At 42.0% G+C, this 19,967-nt stretch overlaps 1 protein-coding gene across 3 annotated transcripts in view; it reads right to left on the bottom strand.

Moving 5' to 3' along the window:
• The window catches only part of TSPAN12 (tetraspanin 12), a 315,531-nt gene that overhangs the window by 275,362 nt on the left and 20,202 nt on the right, over positions 1-19,967 (bottom strand). For all 3 annotated transcript variants that reach the window (XM_073619812.1, XM_073619814.1, XM_073619815.1), the window contains one exon: positions 13,559-13,699. In XM_073619812.1, coding sequence (XP_073475913.1) covers positions 13,559-13,699 — 141 coding nt within the window. The remainder of the gene's footprint in view (positions 1-13,558; positions 13,700-19,967) is intronic.

Below are 19,967 nucleotides of genomic sequence, written 5' to 3'. Positions count from 1 at the left end.
AAGCTGAGATTAGGAGCACTCCCTTTAACCTCCTTGGCGGTTTTCCCGAGTGTGGATCCTGCGATGTCCCTCCGCTGTGTCTGCGGGCTCTGTCCTCCGCCCGATGCCTCTGTGTGCGGGGCTTGATTCCCTGCGAGCGCCGCAATGCACGGGGGGCGGAGCCTGGCGGCAAATTCAAAAAGTACAAAATTCATAACACATACAGTACACCGTAATCTTACAGATTACAATACTGTATGAAATCATTTCACATCCCTTTTGGCCCCAGTGCTTTGTCCAGTGCCCTGCATGCAGTTTTATATTATATATACTGTTCTTTCTGCCTGGAAACTTGAGATTGTCCATAGCAACCAAAAAGTGTCCCTTTACGTCAAAAGTGGTTTTAGACCAGCTAGAAAACAGCGATAGTAAATTAGAACACTTGCAGAATTGAGCGATAGTGATTTGAGGGGAAATTCATTTTATTATTATTATATTATTATTTTTTATATTTATTTATAGTTATTTATTATATTATAATTTATGATTTCATGTTTCAAACTTTATCATAACCGGAATGTCTACTAGACTCTTGTTTGGACAGATTTAAGCGTGTTATTATTAAGAATTACAGGCCTACAATATAAAACGCCAAATCTCTATGCAAAACAATTGTACTGCTTTGAGTCGCAAAAATCTGACATAATCATACCGCCAGGGTGGCCAGGAGAGTGCTTTTAATCTCAGCTCATTACCTGTATAGAAGACACCTGGGAGCCAGAAATCTTGCTGATTGATGGGGGATCAAATACTTATTTCACTCATTAAAATGCAAATCAATTTATACCTTTTTTGAAATGCATTTTTGTGGATCTTTTTGTTTTTATTCTCTCACTGTCTCTCACTGTTAAAATAAACCTACCATTAAAATTATAGACTGATCATTTCTGGCGGCTCTGCTGCCGCTGCTTCCGGACTGGAGGTTTCTCCTTCGATGTGCCTTCCCCATCAGACACCCAGGCTGGCCCTGGCTGTTACATTGGGGATAGTTCCTCCCTTGCCGGCGGCGTTCGGGGACATCCTCGGACGCCCCCGGTCACTGTGCATGCGCGGGGCCCCACGCGTGCCACGTGATGTGGGCGCGTCGCGAAATTATGACGAGGATGATGCCAGTGCGGGGCTTCGGCTCGTCCCGAACGCCGGGGAGGCCACACAAGGCTGCCTCAATGGCGGCCACGCCCTCCATGATGGTCTCATGGATCGGTTTAGTGAGGGGAGGCGTTCACACCTGCGGTGGATCCGCTTTTGACAAACACACGCCCATAAGTAAGGATATATATAGGATGTATATATTTCAAAAGCACAGACACTGGCAATCTCTCTATTTGTTTGGTTTGACATCTCTGCAGCTCCCACAACGTAAGTACACTCTCCTGCAATGTGTTTCTGTACTGCTTTAGCCCTATATACAACTACAATCGGTTCACCGCACTGATCATATACTTATAATATATGCTTTATATTTTATATAATATTATCCTTTTTACATATATATTTTTATATTTTATATAATATTATCCTTTTTACATATATATTTTCAGACTTGTCGACTCTGTTTGGATAATTGTCCACTGAGCCTGACATAACCTGTGGCCAATCCCGGGCCAAGCCACAAGTGAGTCTGAGCACATAGGGCGATACAGTGCAGCCTCACACTTGCTTCCACATTGGCTGAGGTAAACACTCAAGATTAATTGTCACATTTATGTATGTTTTTTTTGTGGGCACTTTCTCTTTTCTTATCACAGTTTTTTACCCCCACAGTTCAAAGCACTAACTATTACTTATACATCATGTTTCTTTAATTCACCTTCAATCATTCTATCTAAATGAGCTGATGTACACCACTTGGACTCCCCTTTTCACTTAATTTCTTAACTCCTGGTTCTCAATTCACTTCCATGCACTATTCACTCACTTACTTATATATATATATCCAATATTACAAGGCCACAATCTGCATATAAGGTATGCATGCAGATGGGTGCCTTTCACTTGATTATCTAACTAAGGAAATACTTCTTGATACAATGCTTTGATATACATCATGAGTGTGATCTCTAAGTGTGTTTTCTTTGGGTCTCTGCTGCAGGTGTTGCCTTCTCCCCGACCGGTCGTTTGGCCGGGTGGGGGGCGACTGTCAGTGTGACCTCTCGTAAGCCACATCGTTGGATTTTTACTCTGGTAACGGTGGCTGTTCCAGTGGAGGTGTTTTGTGACCCCTTGGGGAAAGAGAACAGGCACCTTGATTTTAAAAGGGGACCCTCATATAGGAAGCTCTTTGCTCTTAGGACACGCATTATTGGGTAACTATGTCATATAGAGTATGGTATATTATCTCTATCATATGCAATTAAGCCCTTATATGTGCATCCTTGTTGTATATTCCCTAACAGACTGACCTCTGAAGAAGACCTTGGATATATAGGTTGAAACGCGTCAGTCCATTTTTCTGATATTGACAATATTTGTACAATGTTGTTATGAAAATATGTCTGGATAATGCGTGTTTGATCTTACTAGACTTGTAAACACTATATCAGAGCTCATTTTTTAACCTTTGTGTTAAATTATTTTTTGTACAATAAAATATAATTCTTTTTATACAACATTGGTTTAATATTTTAACCCCGCTGCCTAAAAACCCCACCTGGGGGAATCCTTTTCCTTTTTTTGTTTCTATTACCAGGGGTGAGCAGCATTTCCTCCTTCCTCCCCCTATTATGTCTCTTCTTTGCTATAAACGCCAAATCTCTATGCAAAACAATTGTACTGCTTTGAGTCGCAAAAATCTGACATAATCATACCGCCAGGGTGGCCAGGAGAGTGCTTTTAATCTCAGCTCGTTACCTGTATAGAAGATACCTGGGAGCCAGAAATCTTGCTGATTAATGGGGGATCAAATACTTATTTCACTCATTAAAATGCAAATCAATTTATACCTTTTTTGAAATGCATTTTTCTGGATCTTTTTGTTTTTATTCTGTCTCTCACTGTTAAAATAAACCTACCATTAAAATTATAGACTGATCATTTCTTTGTCATTGGGCAAAAATACAAAATCAGCAGGGGATCAAATACTTTGTTCCCTCAATGTACATACTTACATTAGTCGAAGCTGAACCAATAGAACTATGCAAAATTATGCATATCTAAATCTCAGCTTTAAAAGGAGAAGTATGCCGATTTAAAAAAAAAAAAAGAGAGAAACTTTTACACTCACCTCTATGCTTTATCATCAGTGTGATGATGCAGCTGTCTCATGTCACTAAGCCCCAAAAGTGAGCGATGACATGACCGCTAATAGCTCAGTTCTTGGTCTTCTTGAAGTGGAGAGAGGTGACTGTCAGTCAATGCTCTCCCCTCTGCCCTCCAATAATTATTGGTGTGCCAGGCTTGAGAGGGAGCGGGTACAGCTGGTTTCAGCTCTCACTCTGACAGCTGGCTCTGGCTCTCGATCAGGCAGCTACGATGCATTCATAAAGTATTCAGACCCCCTTTTTTTCAATTTTGTTATGTTGCAGCCTGATACTACAGTTGTTTCAATTCATTTTTTTTCCTCATTAATCTACACTCAGTACCCCATAATGACAAAGTGAAAAGAATTTTAGAAATGTCTATGAATTTATTAGAAGGAAACCGCTGAAGTATCACATGTGCCTAAAGTGGAGCTCCACCCAATAGAGGAAATTCTGCTTTAAAGTGGAGTGAAGTGACCAGCCTCAGATGATACACAGAGATGAAACAAATCTCCCTACATAGATTTTGCATGTATTTATGCTGTCTTCATCTTTATACACTGTTTAGAAAATGCACATCCTGTTAGGAGATTTTCTCTTCCTGGTTAGCACTGCAGTGAAGTCTGGGCATACAGCAAAGACAGCTGATTGGAGGAAAGGCACACACCCCCTCTCCTCATAGGTAAAGACTTTCAGCTCTGTTCCTTGAATCAATCAGGGCCCCGCTAATCTATTTATAGCAGGCTGCTTTTATCATATGTGAAGGAGAACTATCAGGCTGATAACAGATGAACGGAACAGGAGACAGCTACGGGACATAGTGCTTTGAAGAGAGATAACAAAACACTGCAGATATACAGTATGTGCCCAGCACAAATTTCATGAATAAGGTTTACATCCACTTTAAGGCCTCCTCCCCTGCTCCTGATAAAGTAATGGCACTTTTGGGAAGCGGGGAGTGGGGCGGGTTGGGTACCTGATTTTGACAGGTACCTGCTCCCATGTCCGCTCCAATTGCCTAGGCGCTCGGAAGTGGATGTTAACCCCACCTCCCCACCCTCCCGCCAGTCTTCTGGGACATGTGACAGGTCCCACAAGACTACAGGACCATTTACAATGCTTGGGCATGCAGTGTCCACAGTTACCATCCCGGGGACAGACAGCAGAAGATGAAAACAGCTGGGCTGAGCACACCACTTGATCGTAGGACAAGTGAGTGGCTGTTTATTAAACGTACGCAGCTACATTTTTTGTAGCTGTTGACTTTTAATTTTTACACAGGAGACTGGAGCTCCTCTTTAAGTATTCAGACCTTTTTCTCAGTACTTTGTTGAAGCACCTTTGGCAGCAAATACAGCCTCAGGTTGTTTTGGGGAGGATGCAACAAGCTTTGCACACCTGGATAAGGGGATTTTCTGCCACTCTTTGCAAATCCTCTCAAGCTCAGTCAGGTTGGATGGGGATGTCAGTGGACAGCTATTTTAAGGTCTCTCCAGAGATGTTCGATTGGGTTCAAGTCAGGTTTCTGGCTGGGCCACTCTAGGACACTTACAGAGTTGTTCCTAAGCCACTCCTGTGTTGTCCCGGTGTTCTGCCGAGAAAGTTCCCCTCGGCGGATAAGGACCCCCCTGTACTGCGCAGGCGCAGCGCTTGCGCAGTACGAGCCAGCGGATATAGCCGAAGCCGAATAGTTGTAAATCAGCTGTACACGGCGCCTGTAAGGGGGCCGCTCACCACGCTTCACTCGCCACGCTTCGGGCACGGCCTCGATTCGCTCGGCACTTTTTTATTCTACCTTTAGGTCCACTTGGATGGTGGGGCTTGAACCTGGACCCAGGCGCCGTGTACAGCTGATTGAAGGTTTTCAGCTTCGGCTATTTTCGGCAGCTCCTTAGTCGTCCGTACTGCGCAAGTGCTGCGCCTGCGCAATACAGGGGGGTCCTTATCCGCCGGGGGATCTTTCTCGGCAAGACATCAGCAGTGTGCTTAGGATCGCTGTCATGTTGAAAGATGAAATTTTCGACCCAGTCTGAGGTCATGTTGAAAGATGAACTTTTCGACCCAGTCTGAGGTCCTGAGTGCTGTGGAACAGTTTTTCCGCTTGCTATGGGGACACTTGTGTGGGCTCGATCCTGAGTCGGGCTCTGTGTGACCAATGACACACAGTGTGGCTTGGGCCTGGGCCTTGCTCCCTCCTCACAGAATCTGATTAACAGCATTAGGAGCCAATGTTTCCCATTGCTGCTGCCATGTCTAGTGAGGAGAGAGAGAGAGCAGCTGCTCTCGGGCATAGCACTGGATCAGGATCAGTCAAATATTTAGGGGGGGTGGCTGATCACAGAAGGTTTTTTAATTTAATGCATAGAATCTGTCTTTACCACCACTTTAAGGGTTAGGCATACAGGCGGGTAATAAATAAAGTAAAGCCTCATGCAAACCTTTTTTTCCTTCACTATTTTTTGATAACTGAAAAGCATTAGAAAATGTTAATGGTGTCTGAGTCTCCAATCGGGAGACTGCTCCCACTTTATGTACCAGCAACCCTTTTCACTGGGACAAAAAGGAAGGAATAAATAAATGACAATTATTTTAGTAAACTAGCCCTATATTCTGGTAGGGTTTACACATACTTTAGGTTAGGAGTAAGGCTAAAGTTAAAATAGAAATTCAGAATTTTTTTTTTGCAAGAATCATTCATACCTAGGTGGCTGTCCCCCGCAGGCTCTAAAGCTGAGAACCGAGCGATCAAACACCGCTGACCGCTCGATTCTCAGAGCTCCATGAGCAGAGAGCTGGTGACTGTCAGACACCGGCTCTCTGCTCTGCCCCCACAAGCTCACTGGAGTGCTGGGCTGTGGAGAGGGCGAGAGTGGCTGGCTCAGGCTCTCAGCAGCTCGCTGAGAGCCTGACTCGGGTGCTGGTCCAGGGCTGTGGGAGGATCCCGACCATATTGTCTCAATCTATCCCGAGCCTGGACCAGCTCTGTGACTTCAGCTGACAGCAAGCTTTAGCCCACTGTCTGCTGAAAACAGGTCATAGGAGTGAAGAACGAACTGCACTCCTGTGATCCACAGGAGAAGTACAGCCAAACGAGCTTTGGCTGTACTTCTCCTTTAAGGCTATACTGGAATTTGTATTAAACATGCAGTATCAAATGATAATTTTTTATGTAATAAGTGGGGTATTTGGGTGAAATTTAATTGGAACCAAATGTTCTTATGTATGCCCCCAAATACTGTCCAGTATAAGAATATATAACCATAATTTTTGGAAGCCAGATAAAAGAAATCAGTTAACACTATGGATGAAGAATATATTTACTTTTTTTACCTGCCTATTCTGTGACCCGCTGTCTGTGTACTGCAGGCACTGTGTATTGATGTCTCTCCACAGAGATCTGTTATCTCTCTGTTAGATACTGCCTCTGCCCAAACACAAACCTACCGCTGGAGATAAAGATTTACATAATAATCATATGTACCGGCCCTTACTCCCTTTAGCTGGGATAACACATGTACACACAGCTGTCAACATAAAATGAAATAAACTGAATATTACAAAGCAATACAATATTTTGTGAAACAGATAAATACGCTATTCCAAACTGCCCATAAATAATAGTGCAGAAATGATAATATCTTACCTAGTAACCTGACAATACTGCTAGATCTCTAAAGGTAAATTATTGCTGCTTTCAATGTTTCATCTTCTCAAAGTTCAGGGTTAAACAAGTGTAATAGAGATAAGAAAAAATACATCTGGAAGGACTGAAAGTCTGATATCTGCAAGTAGAACATGCATATGATTTGAGCTACATTTACAAAAGGGAGATATAGTCTTTTTCATTTATTTTAGCTATTCGAGAGACAAAAATGAGCATACTGCATCGTTATTACTCAATGGTAATGATTCATTAACCTTATTTCAGAAACAAGGTTTTTAAAGCATTAACATACAGTAGTTAGATATATAGTTTGCAATTATAATTTTACAAGATTTAGGCCGTTTTTACGAAAAGTGGTAGATAAGGCTAATATAACTATTCTTAAAACATTCATTGTGAAGGGCGCAAATAATTAAAAAAGAAATAATGTGCGCCCTTCACAATTATCATTTATAAGTTATTAGTCATTACTAATTTTAGGTGCAGCAATAGAATATTTAGAGATTTGCATTTGGCGCCGCACCCCATCACTTTCTTTCCTCCACATTCTTAAAACATCCCCTTCCCCTCCTCTTACCTACGCTGCATACCCTGTATAAACAAAATCTGTATATTAACCTTTTTGGACCTAATCTGATCTGGTCAGATGATCCAGTAGCCCCAGCTCCCCTGTGTCAAAGAACAGCTGCTGCAGGGGAGAGGAGAGCACCGTCAACGGCTGGGCTTTGGGAGCCTATGGGTGGCACCACAGCTCGGGAAAATCACAGCCGATGTCAAGCGCTCCCTAAAGCTGGTCACAGACGGAGCAAAATTCAGCCAGTTCAGCGGGAACCGAATCTTGGTCCACGTGTGGCAGCCTTGCTCAACAGAGGTCAACTATTGACCAACTTCTGTCGAAGAGGAATGTTGGAAAACTTTTGTTAACTAGTGGCTGCAGCTGCTGATTAGTGTATTCTGCCAGCGGCCAGTCAGAATACAATGTTCACCTGTCCTTCCATCCAGGGGAGCCAGAGCCATATAGTGTGACCGGAACTGATAAAATTAAATGAAGTGTAGGTGCACAGATCTTTTTTTTACACAGGCTACGCAGAAAAGGTCAACATGTTCACTCTCCTGCGCTGTGAAGTAGGCCCCAATGTAATAATAAAATCTTGTTTGGCATATTTATGTATGTAGACAATGCACACCTCACTGTATTCTAAAGACTGGGGGAGTCCAAAGTCACTGGAAGGCGCCTTCTGTTTTCTCTTATGTTTTCTATGCAGAATAGGTAGGAGGAAGGGAAAGGAAACGTTTTTTAAAAAAGTTATGGTTAGCCTGTACTAACACTTTAATGTGTATACAATTGCTGCTTCCTGGTTGTGCCCTGCTGCAAAATGCTTATCCTCCTCATCCATGTCCATAAAATGACTTTTTAAGTCCAAATGTAAAATGCCCATCTCTATTAAAAAATTAATAACCTTGCAGTAGAGAATTAGGAAAGAGCAACTGTGGGGTTGATTTACTAAAACTGGAGCGTGCAAAATCCAGTGCAGCTGTGCATGGTAACCAATCAGCTTCTAACTTCAGCTTGTTCAGTTAAAGTGGCAGTTAATGCAAAAACAAAAATCCCTGCATCTATAGCCACCAACATTCTAACACTAACCTATCTAGCCCTGAAAAGAAAAAATCAGTATACATACCTTTTCTGCAGGCAATCTGACCCAATCTCCAGCAGCGGAAGCTCTGCTGAGTACACGTCTGACAATGGCTGTGAAATGAATGGAAAGTGACGTCACCCTTATGCCATGTACACACGGTCGGATTTTCCAATGGGAAATGTTGGATGTGAGCTTGTTGTCTGAAAGTCCGACCGTGTGTATGCTCCATCGAACATTTGCTGTCGGACTTTCCGCCAACAAATGTTTGCTAGCAGGTTCTCAAATTTTCAGCCAACAAAACTTTATTGTCGGAAAGTCTGATCGTGTGTACATAAGTCCGTCACACAAAAGTTCAGGCATGCTCGGAATCAAGCAGAAGGAGCCGCACTGGCTATTGAACTTCCTTTTTCTTGGCTCGTTGTAGGTCTTGTACGTCACCGCATTCTCACATTCTGAATTGTTGGCCAACATTTGTGTGGACGTGTGTATGCAAGACAAGTTTGAGCCAACAACCTTTGAACAAAAATCCACGGTTTTGTTGGCGGAAAGTCCGATCGTGTCCGATCGTGTGTACAGGGCAATAGAGTTACTATGGGGCTTCCATTGACTGACGTGTCCTCTGCACCCGCCTGCCTACACAGCGAAGCCGCAGCTGACAGCTCAGTGTAGGATCAGAGCTTCCGCCGCTGGAGATCGGGTCGTATCGCCTGTAGAAAAGGTATGTATACTGATTTTTCTTATCAAGGCTAGAGAGGTTAGTGTTAGAATGTTGGTGACTATAAAGCAGGAATTTTAGTTTTTGCATGGACTTCCACTTTAAGCTTTGACAAAAATACCTGGAAACTGACTGATTTCCACAGCAGCACCAGATTTTGCACTCTCCAGTTTTAGTAAATGAGCCCCTGTGTGTGTTCCCAGCTTTTAGGTCTTATGTCAAACTGAAAAATGAGTCACAGAGTAGTTGTCAGGTTAAGCCCTGGTTCACATTGGTACGATTTGACATGGGATTTGACATGTCAAACCGGCAGCAATTGCTGGCAATGACATGGTCCTAATCGTTGCGGCGCTGCATTTGTGGCGCCACACTAATTTTCAAAAAGTCATTTCTGTACCACTTTTTGCAATTTCGGGCTGCGATTTACACTGACATCTGCGCAGAAACCTGCACAGATGTCTCGGAAATCGCGGCCGAAATCGGGACTGACATGCGGGAGTGAAATCAGCTGAACTGGCACAGCTTCACTCCCGCAGCTCATTGTGAACCTGGGCTTACTGACATATGCTGATGCTGCTAAACTTGGTCTGGACATCTAAGCTTTAAAAACGTCTGGTCACGAAAGGGTTAGGTCGCCAGAGATCATGGGATTTTTTGCCAAGGCTTTAAATCACAGCTTGGGAAAGGTGTTTAGTCAAGACAAGGGAAAGGAATTCATGTTTAAAATAACAAGGTGATCTAGTAGTATTGAAAGAACACCTACTGTGAGCTGTGCAATTTAATAAAAGGGTCCACTTTAAGTACGTATAATAACGTAACCTGTAATGAACCACCACACTGAATTTAAGATGAACTGAGGAAGTATTATCAAGCAGGTTTTATTAAAGCTAAGATAAGAAAATATTCTCTAAATATGTGAGTCATGCATATTGTGACTTGAACCTTGGTGTACTTTGTGTATTTCTTTCAGATCTGTGCAGTAATCCTGTGTGAAAATTTGCCTGTGTGTAGGAGCTTCCTGTAATAAAGACCAGTCGCTGCCACTCTCTCTGCTTGTGCAGGTTGACTGGTCTTGTTTCTGCCCCCTCCTGTAGTTTGCTGCATTCAGTCTGTACTGGAAGGGCCTGCAGAATCCCATCCACAGCTCTGCTCTTTGCACAAATTATGTGCAGCCCAGTAATTATGGCACCACTATATTTACAAGGTAATATCTAGGTTTGCAAAGGCATTTGTAGCACACAAATTGGATCCATATCCTTTGTGACTACGGAAGAATACATTTAAATGAAAGTTCAGGTTTAAGTTATTACAACCCTGCACCGGAATTCTGGATAGCCTACTGTGACAACTGTGTTAATGCATAAATGGGAGGCAGTTTCAGGGCCCATTCACACCTATGCATGCTAACTTGCATTTATTCAACCGCCTAAGCTCCGGCAGGTTTTACCCCCTTAATGACCAGGCGGTCTATCGCTATTTAGCACTGCACTACTCAAGCAGGTGATTGCACGGTCATGCATTACTGTACCCAATTTAAATTTATATCATTTTTGCCCACAAACAGAGCTTTCTTTTGGTGATATTTGATCCCCACTGGGGTTTTTATTTCTTTGCGATATAAATACCTAAAAAAAAAAAACACAATATGTTTTACTGTCTATTATAAAACATATCCAATAAAAAAAAATCTAATTTCTTGATACATTTTGGACAAAATGTATTCTGCTACGTCTTTAGTAAAAAAAAAAAAAAAAAATCTCACTAAGTGTATATTGATTGGTTTGCGTGAAAGGTATAGCATCTACAAACTATGGTATTGAAGTTTGTATCTTTTTTTTTATACTACTAATGGTGGTGATCAACGACTTTTAATGGGACTGCGACAGTGCGGCGGACAATCTGACAACTGACGTTGGGGGCTGACTAACTGTCACTGACATCACCAGTGACACTAATAAAGTGATCAGTGATAATACTATACACTGTCACTGTACTTATGACACGGGCTGGGATGGGTTAACATCTAGGGTGATCAGGGGGTTAAATGTGTGCTTAACAATGTGTAATGTGTGTATTATGTGCTGCTTTTACTAACAGATCTCTTTGTTTCTTATCCCTGCTTTGCAGGGATAAGAAACAGAGAGATCATTCCATCTGTGCAAAGCCCTGTGTTGATTGTCAACACAGGGCTCTGGGCTGTGATTGGACAAAGCTGATCAGCAACTCCCAGCCAATGATTCACTTGCTGACAGACTCCCACTGTGTGCAATCAAGCTAAACTCAGATACAGGCATCGCCGTACCAGTACGTCACTTTGCTTGCACGGGCTGCCTATCCGCAGTACATTGCAGGTGGGAGGGCAGTCAAGTGGTTAGGGGTTGCTGTATGTTGCATTAAGACAGATCATCAACTCTGAATAGGCATTTAGGGGACTCAACACATAAAATACACTTGTGTACTATTTTTGGCCAGCACAGCATACTGCAATGCACAGTGCATTTACACCCATGTACTGTGGTGTGCTGAAGGGCAGGTGCATTTGTCTATATTGTTTATATTGTATATGTGGGTTGGCATGACTTTCAAAATAAATGGCAACACAATGCAATGCAAGTTTGCAGGAAGTACAGAAAATTACTTTTTATCTTATCAAAAATGCACTGCCCTTGTTACTTTCTGTCAGCTTAAAAGAAAACAAAAGCATACAGAACCTTATCTCTGGATTTCTAGTCACATGAATTCACCATGTAATGGAGATGAAAAAAGGCAGCCCATTGGCTCCTCAACAGATAAAGTGGATTAGTGAGTGTAGCCAACCAGGGACAGGAAGTGTGTTATCAAAAGTATCGTCAGGTGAAAATAAAGGGTACAAAGGCCCCCCAAAAAGAAATCCAATGCAGCCACCACATCTTTCAAAATAATGCTTTAGATTTGCATGCATTTTGCTTCCAGTTAGCTTTAGGTTGTAGACTGGGCCATTAAAAACACTGGGGTTTATTTTCAAAAGGCACTTTGCAAGAGAATTTTCCATTAGCTTTAGTAAATACTATCTTTCATCATTCAATCTTGTGCAAGCAGAAATACAGTTTTTTTTCCACCTCACATGTCATTGGATATTTTCTGCAAAGTGAATTTTCACCTCATTCACTAAGGTAAAGTTCCCATGCAAAGTGTTCCCATGCAAAGTGAACAGCCTTGTTGCCTTTAGTAAATCAAACCCAATGAGTATGCATCTGAAAAAAAAGAAACTGGATGGGAAAAAAGCTAGAGGCTGTAAGTTGGGGAAGTGGAGTGAATGCATAAATGCGAAGTCTACATTTGAATACATTAGTACAGTCATTTTCTTGGGATTTCTTTTTGGTTGAATGGCCACTGGGGTCTTAATTGCACATGCATTTTGCTTCCAGGCTGCATAGGTTTTGCTTCCAGCTTGCATGCTGTGCCATAAACACAATAAGCATGTATCTTCTATAAACTGGACAGAAAAACAAAAAAAACAAAAACCCACACATAAGTACAGATGGTAACTGTGCCATTATGTACAATGGCACAGATTTTTCATTGCTGTTCAAGCAAACCACTGCAGAGAAAATGGGCCCCAACATAAAGTCATAGCTGAGCCAGGTCCAGCAAAGTAAAGAGACTCTCTTTTATGATTGATTTTTTTTTTAAATTTAAGTGTTCAGTGTAAAATCCGTGATTATTTTAATTGTGTTAATTGTGACTATTGCAATGTGGAGAAAATAACATAAACATACACCAACAATTTCTGCCCGGCAGAGGACGCCGACCTTGACTATTTGAAGTTCCCCTTTTGAAATACTTCTAGACATACTGTTAATCGCTTTCAAGTGTCTGCTACCCAGAAGGCTGGGCAGGGCCTGCATATTCATTTCACACTTAAGAAAGTAATGAATAATTCTAGCTATGACTATAAAGCATGTGACCGCGTCCATTTAGGAGCACGATGAAAGAAACACACTGCTTCTTTAATACCGGGGCAGTTATTTATCACCTCCTCGCTTTGATAAAAGGAGAAAAAAGCTGGCACTAGAACTGGCACATGCGGCAGCAGTGTATGTTGATCAAAGGAACTAATAGAAGACAACCCTTAGATCTTTGGAAAATACATAGTAATCCCGGTAAATGAATTCATGCTTAGCTGTGCCCTTTGGTGCTTTCTCTCTGGGCCAGCTGTAACCTGAGTCGAGGCATTGCCACCTGCTTGACAGACTGGAACTGCTTGGCCCTCTTGACTCACCCAGAAAAGTAAATTGAGGGCGTAGAGCAGACAGCGTAGGCACTTCACAGAGTCCTCTCTGGCCATTGTGCAATCTTGCAGGAGAAAGCCCCATCCTTTCACCACTTCATCCTCTCCAGGGACTACTGTAGATTTGCAGCACTTCAAAAGGGAAAGAGGAGGAAAGGGATCAACTTGCAAATAGTTTTAGTAAAAGCAAATCCTAGTAAAGGCTACAACTAGGTCTTATAATACATGAAAGACAAGTGCATTTGTTCAGATGGAGATACGCCATACCTATGTCAGCATCTCAGTGTCATATTTAATGTCTTTATTGTTGAACTACCTTGTCGATTATTAAAAAAACATTTATTTAAATGTATTCATTGTATTCAAGTGTTTTATCAAAAACAAAGCTCACCTGAACTATTCACTACACAATCTTCAAATACAGACATAATAAATGTGCCACAAAATGCATTATGTTCTTGTCTCGGATTTAAAACAAAGTATTAAAGTGTAACTATGGGCAAAATGAAAAATAACATATATGATGAAGTATGTCACCAGCAACAACACATATGTTTTTGTACATGCCCCCTAAAAGACATGGGGGGGGGGGGATTTACTAAAAGTGTAGAGTGTAAAATCTTGTGCAGCTGTGCATAGAAACCAATCAGCTTCCAGGTTGTATTGTCAAAACTTAGTTGAACAAGCTGAAGTTAGGAGCTGATTGGCTACCATGCACAGCTGCACCAGATATTGCGCTCTCCAGATTTGGTAAATCAACCCCATAGTTTGATAACCCATTGATTCTGCCAGTAGATCTGTTCATTTTCTGCTGCTTTTAACAGTGTGGAAATGTTGTTTGCTCTTGAAATAGCATAGCAGCACTCTCACTCTGTGGACAGGGTATTATTATTATTATTATTACTATTATTATTATTATACAGAATTTATATAGCGCCAACAGTTTGTGCTGCTGAGGGCAGACAGTACATTTACAATACAAATCAATACAGGAGGGAACAGAGGGCCCTGCTCGTTAGAGCTTACAATCTAGAAGTAGCCTTAGATCAAACACAAGTTAAACTGGGTGCTGGATACAGATTTTCAATGGATCACTGAAATTAATACACAGATTTTCAATGGATCACTGAAATTGTCACTGACCACACTAACTCCGGTTCAGCAGCACGCCACAAAACAGGGACACCCCTTTAGAAACAGAGGAGGAACCCAGAGTTGAGAATCCATGTACATACATTCCAATGAAAACAGTAAGCAAACATTCAAGAGTAGATGCCTGACTTCATCAGGAGAGGCAGCGTGACGAAACACATTGGAGGGGGCATATTGGGTCACGTCCGCTCTCGTAGTATCGTCTATGGAATGCAGATGAGTATTAAGGAGGTGCATATTCATTTACTTTGAATGTATATTTTTAACTGCTTTTAACTTTTTAAAAAAACTGAATTACACTATTAGAGACTGTCTTGGGTCTCTCCTCTATTCGCTTATATGCATGCACGTGGAGAACAACCATCCATAGAGAGATCCTAAAGGAGCAAACATCGTGTCCGCAGAGTGGATGGGCATTCATCCAAAAGTGCTTATGACCTTCTTTTAAGAATAAGAGGCCATATTGTTCCGGTGAGTGAGGTGAAAAGGGGGGATGCATGGCATGGAGCAACTGAGCACTCTATTTTGTGTGTCACACTAGTTGAAGATTTAAATAAAAATAGACACAAAGCACTTTCCATTGAGCGCTACGAGGATTTACTATAAGGATATATGAGTTGGGACTTTTTTATATATATTTCTAGATATATTGTATATATACAGTATTTATCATTTGTTATTTGCACTAGCACTTTATATTTGATTTTGAACACTATTTTTTTTATAATCAATTTTGCATACAGTATCTCACAAAAGTAAGTACACCCCTCGCATTTTTGTAAATATTTTATTATATCTTTTCATGTGGCAACAAGGAAGAAATGACACTTTGCTACAATGTAAAGTAGTGAGTGTACAGCTTGTATAACAGTGTAAATTTGCTGTCCCCTCAAAATAACTCAACACACAGCCATTAATGTCTAAACCGCTGGCAACAAAAGTGAGTACACCCCTAAAAGAAAATTTCAAAATTGGGCCCAAAGTGTCAATATTTTGTGTGGTCACCATTATTTTCCAGCACTGCTTTAACCCTCTTGGGCATGGAGTTCACCAGAGCTTCACAGGTTGCCACTGGAGCCCTCTTCCACTCCTCCATGACGACATCACGGAGCTGGTGGAGTTAGAGACCTTGCGCTCCTCCACCATCTGTTTGAGGATGCCCCACAGATGCTTGATAGGGTTTAGGTCAGGAGACATGCTTGGCCCAGCTGCCCAATCACTTCTACAGGGTGCGGAAGGAGGCCACTCCCCCTCCCGCTGCCATTCCCAGGCTCTCTAGTGCTATCGGGGAGCCCGGGATGGCTGCAACCACTCTGTCCGCTTGCTAGAAGAGGAATTCAGTACTTTTGCATTTGGGCTGTTGTTTACAAGCCGTTAACAGCGTGTAAAGCATCTGATCAAACCAATCTTGGTTTGATCAGGTGCTTTTGAGGGTAGAGGAGAGATCTGGGGTCTAAAAGATATTTAAAAAATGTTTATCTAATAGAAAATAAATGTTTGCTTTTGGGTTTAATACTGCTTTAATTTGCAGGGATTTCCTCTCACTTCCTGTTTTGGCTAAGGGACAGGAAGTGATAGTAAATCTTCCCAATGGACCACAGATGGAAAAAAAATTGACAGGGGTTATAGCCCTCCCTTTCTCAATCCAAAACCTGTTGCCTATAGTTCTACTTTAAGCCCTGTTCACAATAGTGTGAGTTCTGCTGCATCTGCCATTGCACTGCAATGCATAACAATGGAAATCATACTGTATTATTCTCTATAGAGCCTGTTTGCTTCTTTTGGTGCGTTTTTGACCCCGTAGACTTCAATGGGAGCACTTGAAAAAATGCATGTATATGCTGTTTAGGCATGTTCTTGGTGATTTTTTTGGCAAGATTAGGTGCTTAACAACCAATCTCCTCATCCTTCAAAAAATGCATGAAGCATAAAAACAATTCAAAAACACGTGCAAAAAATGTGCAAAAATGCACTGAAAAACACATAATTATGCAGCAGCATTAGTGTGCACCTAGGTTTAGATTCACATAAAAATACGTATGCCTCTTGCATTTAGACAATATTTGTTTATCCAGGAGTTTAGCTTTAACACCGGCCTAATTTGGTATGAGGTAGATAATGTCAATTTTGGAATTTGTTGGCTCTGTTAGAAACGAATACATGCAAGAGGCTACAGCAGGTGGTTCAGCCAATGCACTTAAAGTGAATCAGAAATGCAGCAGAAACTGCTTTTACTGTTATTATTCATGCTGCTATTGCCAAGTAATCAGCAATGGAATATCAGCAGTTCGGAAGTTTTTCAAACACTTAACATTTTTGTAGAGTACAGCATAGAGCCCACCTGATATCAGACCACTCTGCTCTGCAGCATGATCCTGCAGACAATTATTCAAAACGCGTCTGCACCCAGAGTGACACTAATATAATATTATAACATTAATCCTGGCATCCAGCAACTCAGCAGAAAAATAGGATTGTATTTATTTAGTGATTCATTTCACGCAACAGGTGACAGCTAAAAAAAAAAAAACCCAAGATACGGTAATTGTCTAAAACATAACACATCCACCATATGCTCCTAATGTCAGTCTGGACTAGAAAAACATTAAAGAATATGAAATAATGAACGTACATGTATAATAGGCTAATTTCCAAAGTAATCAGTATAATGATTGCACACTTAGCAGCCTTTGATTATCACATTGTCTACAATTATGCTGTACATGTTCTGACCTTTTGAGGAACCTTTTGAGGAACTTTGCCCCCCCCCCACTTTCTTTTTCTATTTAAACCCATAATGCTGGGTTATCCTTAATAAATATACTCACACACCCGGCAAATCCAGTGTTGATCTGTTGTGATCCGCCAATCCATGCTGCATACTAGGTGCCCTACCACCTTCCTCTTCTCTGACGTCAACAGGAGCTGGCTGTCACTGAAGGGTTTTTGCAGCCAGCCCCCCCATGACATGTTGCTGGGTCTTTCCTCTTTCAGAGCTGTATTCCTCCGCTGATGCCACCTGGGATATTTTATGTAGAATCCCAGCAGGCTGCAGGAGCGAGCTGACTTAGGCGAGAAAGAAGGCAGGGGGCAAGCTGGACCGTTAAATATGAAAGAAGTAAATAAAAGCAAAAAACAAAAAATAAAAATATTGCTTTTTAAGATATAAAGAAACTTCTATTCCCCAGGGGTTAATGGGGAATGGGTTGATTTACATTAGAATACTCGCCCGTCCAGCAAATCCAGCAATGTCCTACTGTGATCTGCCAAAAGCTGCTGCACACCCGGTTCTTCCTCTCTGACATCATCAGAAAGTGAGGTGCCTCTTCTGGGTCACCTGAGGATGCTCCACTGCACATGTGCAGGGTGTTCTCCATAGCCTAGAACCTCCTGGAATGAGTGATGTGAGCATCCCAGGTTTTGGGCAGGAAGAATAACATTCAAGCCTAGATGAGAAAGGTGTAAGCATTAGCTGTGCTCTGCAAAAAAAGGTACCCCTCCTAAAAAATGTTTTAATTTGTTGGAAGGGGGAAGGAGGAAGAAGATGAAATTAAGTAGTACAAGGGAATGAGATTTAGTGTTAGGGAAGAAAAAGGGATACAATGAGGCAAAGGGATATTCTGAAGTGAATGTCCCCTTTGTAGCCAACTCCTGATTGGATTGCTGGTATGAAAAAATTAAAACCTATCGCAATCCTTCGGCCTTCCTGTATTTACCCTTCTTGCCTGACTTGTGCCTGCATGATGTGGACACCTCCTATTGGTGGAAACAACACTTCCAGGAGCCCGCTCCTCTCTCATAGGCTCCAGAGGCAAGAGAACTTATGGAGGTGATAAAAGGACCAGTGCCCAAGAAGACAAAGAGCAAGGAAAATGTCCAGACCCAAGGCCAGAATATTAGCTTGGCTCATAGAGGAGGATGTGACATAAATTTTTTGTCTTGAGACGGGCTTTAGGCTCAGGATATTCAGTTTTAACTGCTTGCCAACCAGCCGCTGTCATACTGTGGCAGGTCGGCTCATTCTCGCGAATCGCCGTAGCTGTACGTCAGCTATAGCAGGCGTGCGCCCGCTGCACGGCGGGGAAGCTGATGGGCGTGGCCGGTGGCCGCAATGTCTACCGGCCACCAGCGATTGCTCTACAGAGAGGCAGAACGGGGATCTGTCAATGTAAACAAACAGATCCCCGTTCTTTCAGGGGAGTAGAGCATGATCGTCTGTTCGTAGTGATTAGGAACAGCAATCTCTCTCTACTCCCAGTCAGTCTCCTCCCCCCACAGTTAGAAACACCTCCCAGGGAACACACTTAACCCCTTGATCGCCCCCTAGTGTTAACTCCTTCCCTGCCACTGACATTTACACAGTAATCAATGCATTTTTATAGCACTGATCGCTGTATTAATGTCAATGGTCCCAAAAAAGTGTCAAAAGTGTCCGATCTGTCCACCGCAATGTTGCAGTACCTTTAAAAATCACTGATCACAGCCATTACTAGTAAAAAATAAAAAATAAAAAAAATGCCATATATCTATTCCCTATTTTGTAGACGCTATAACTTTTGCACAAATCAGTCAATGTACGGTTAATGTGATTTTTTTTTATACCAAAAATATGTAGAAGAATACATATTGGCCTGAACTGATGAAGAAATTTGTTTTTTTACGTTTTTTTGGGATATTTATTATAGAAAAAAGCAACACGCAATTATACAATCTTAGGCACACAGTTAACCCCTTGATCGCCCCTAGATGTTAAAGTGGTTGTAAAGGCTCAAGGTAAAAAACCTCCTCTGTGCAGCTCCTGCCCGCCCTAATACTTACCAAGAAGAAAATATTACAGCGCACACATGGTCAGACCATATTGCTATATGGTGCTAAGCCCACTTACTGCGACAAAGTACCCCATGATTAGTGGGTCCTACACTATCCATAGATTGGGAGATCCTGCTTCTCTAAACCATGAGAGCGATACACTCTTCTAAAATGGGAGAATCTTGAGGTCTCCACCCATGACACAAGTGGACACTAATGAGAGGTACTTAATGAGGGAGTGGGGTGCTCCTCACCACTGTACGGTCTTATGGCTGTACCATCTTTAATGCATCTTTTAGGGTGTGCCCCCCAAATATCTTGTTTGTCTATTGTATGGATTCTGACCAAATCCCTTTGGGTGAGGAGCACCCCACTCCCTCATTAAGTACCTCTCATTAGTGTCCACTTGTGTCATGGGTGGAGACCTCAAGATTCTCCC

The sequence above is a fragment of the Aquarana catesbeiana genome, linkage group LG03 (genome assembly GCF_042186555.1).
Source record: "Aquarana catesbeiana isolate 2022-GZ linkage group LG03, ASM4218655v1, whole genome shotgun sequence".
In the NCBI taxonomy this organism is placed as follows: Eukaryota; Metazoa; Chordata; class Amphibia; order Anura; family Ranidae; genus Aquarana; species Aquarana catesbeiana.
This window is presented reverse-complemented; position numbering and strand designations above follow the sequence as displayed.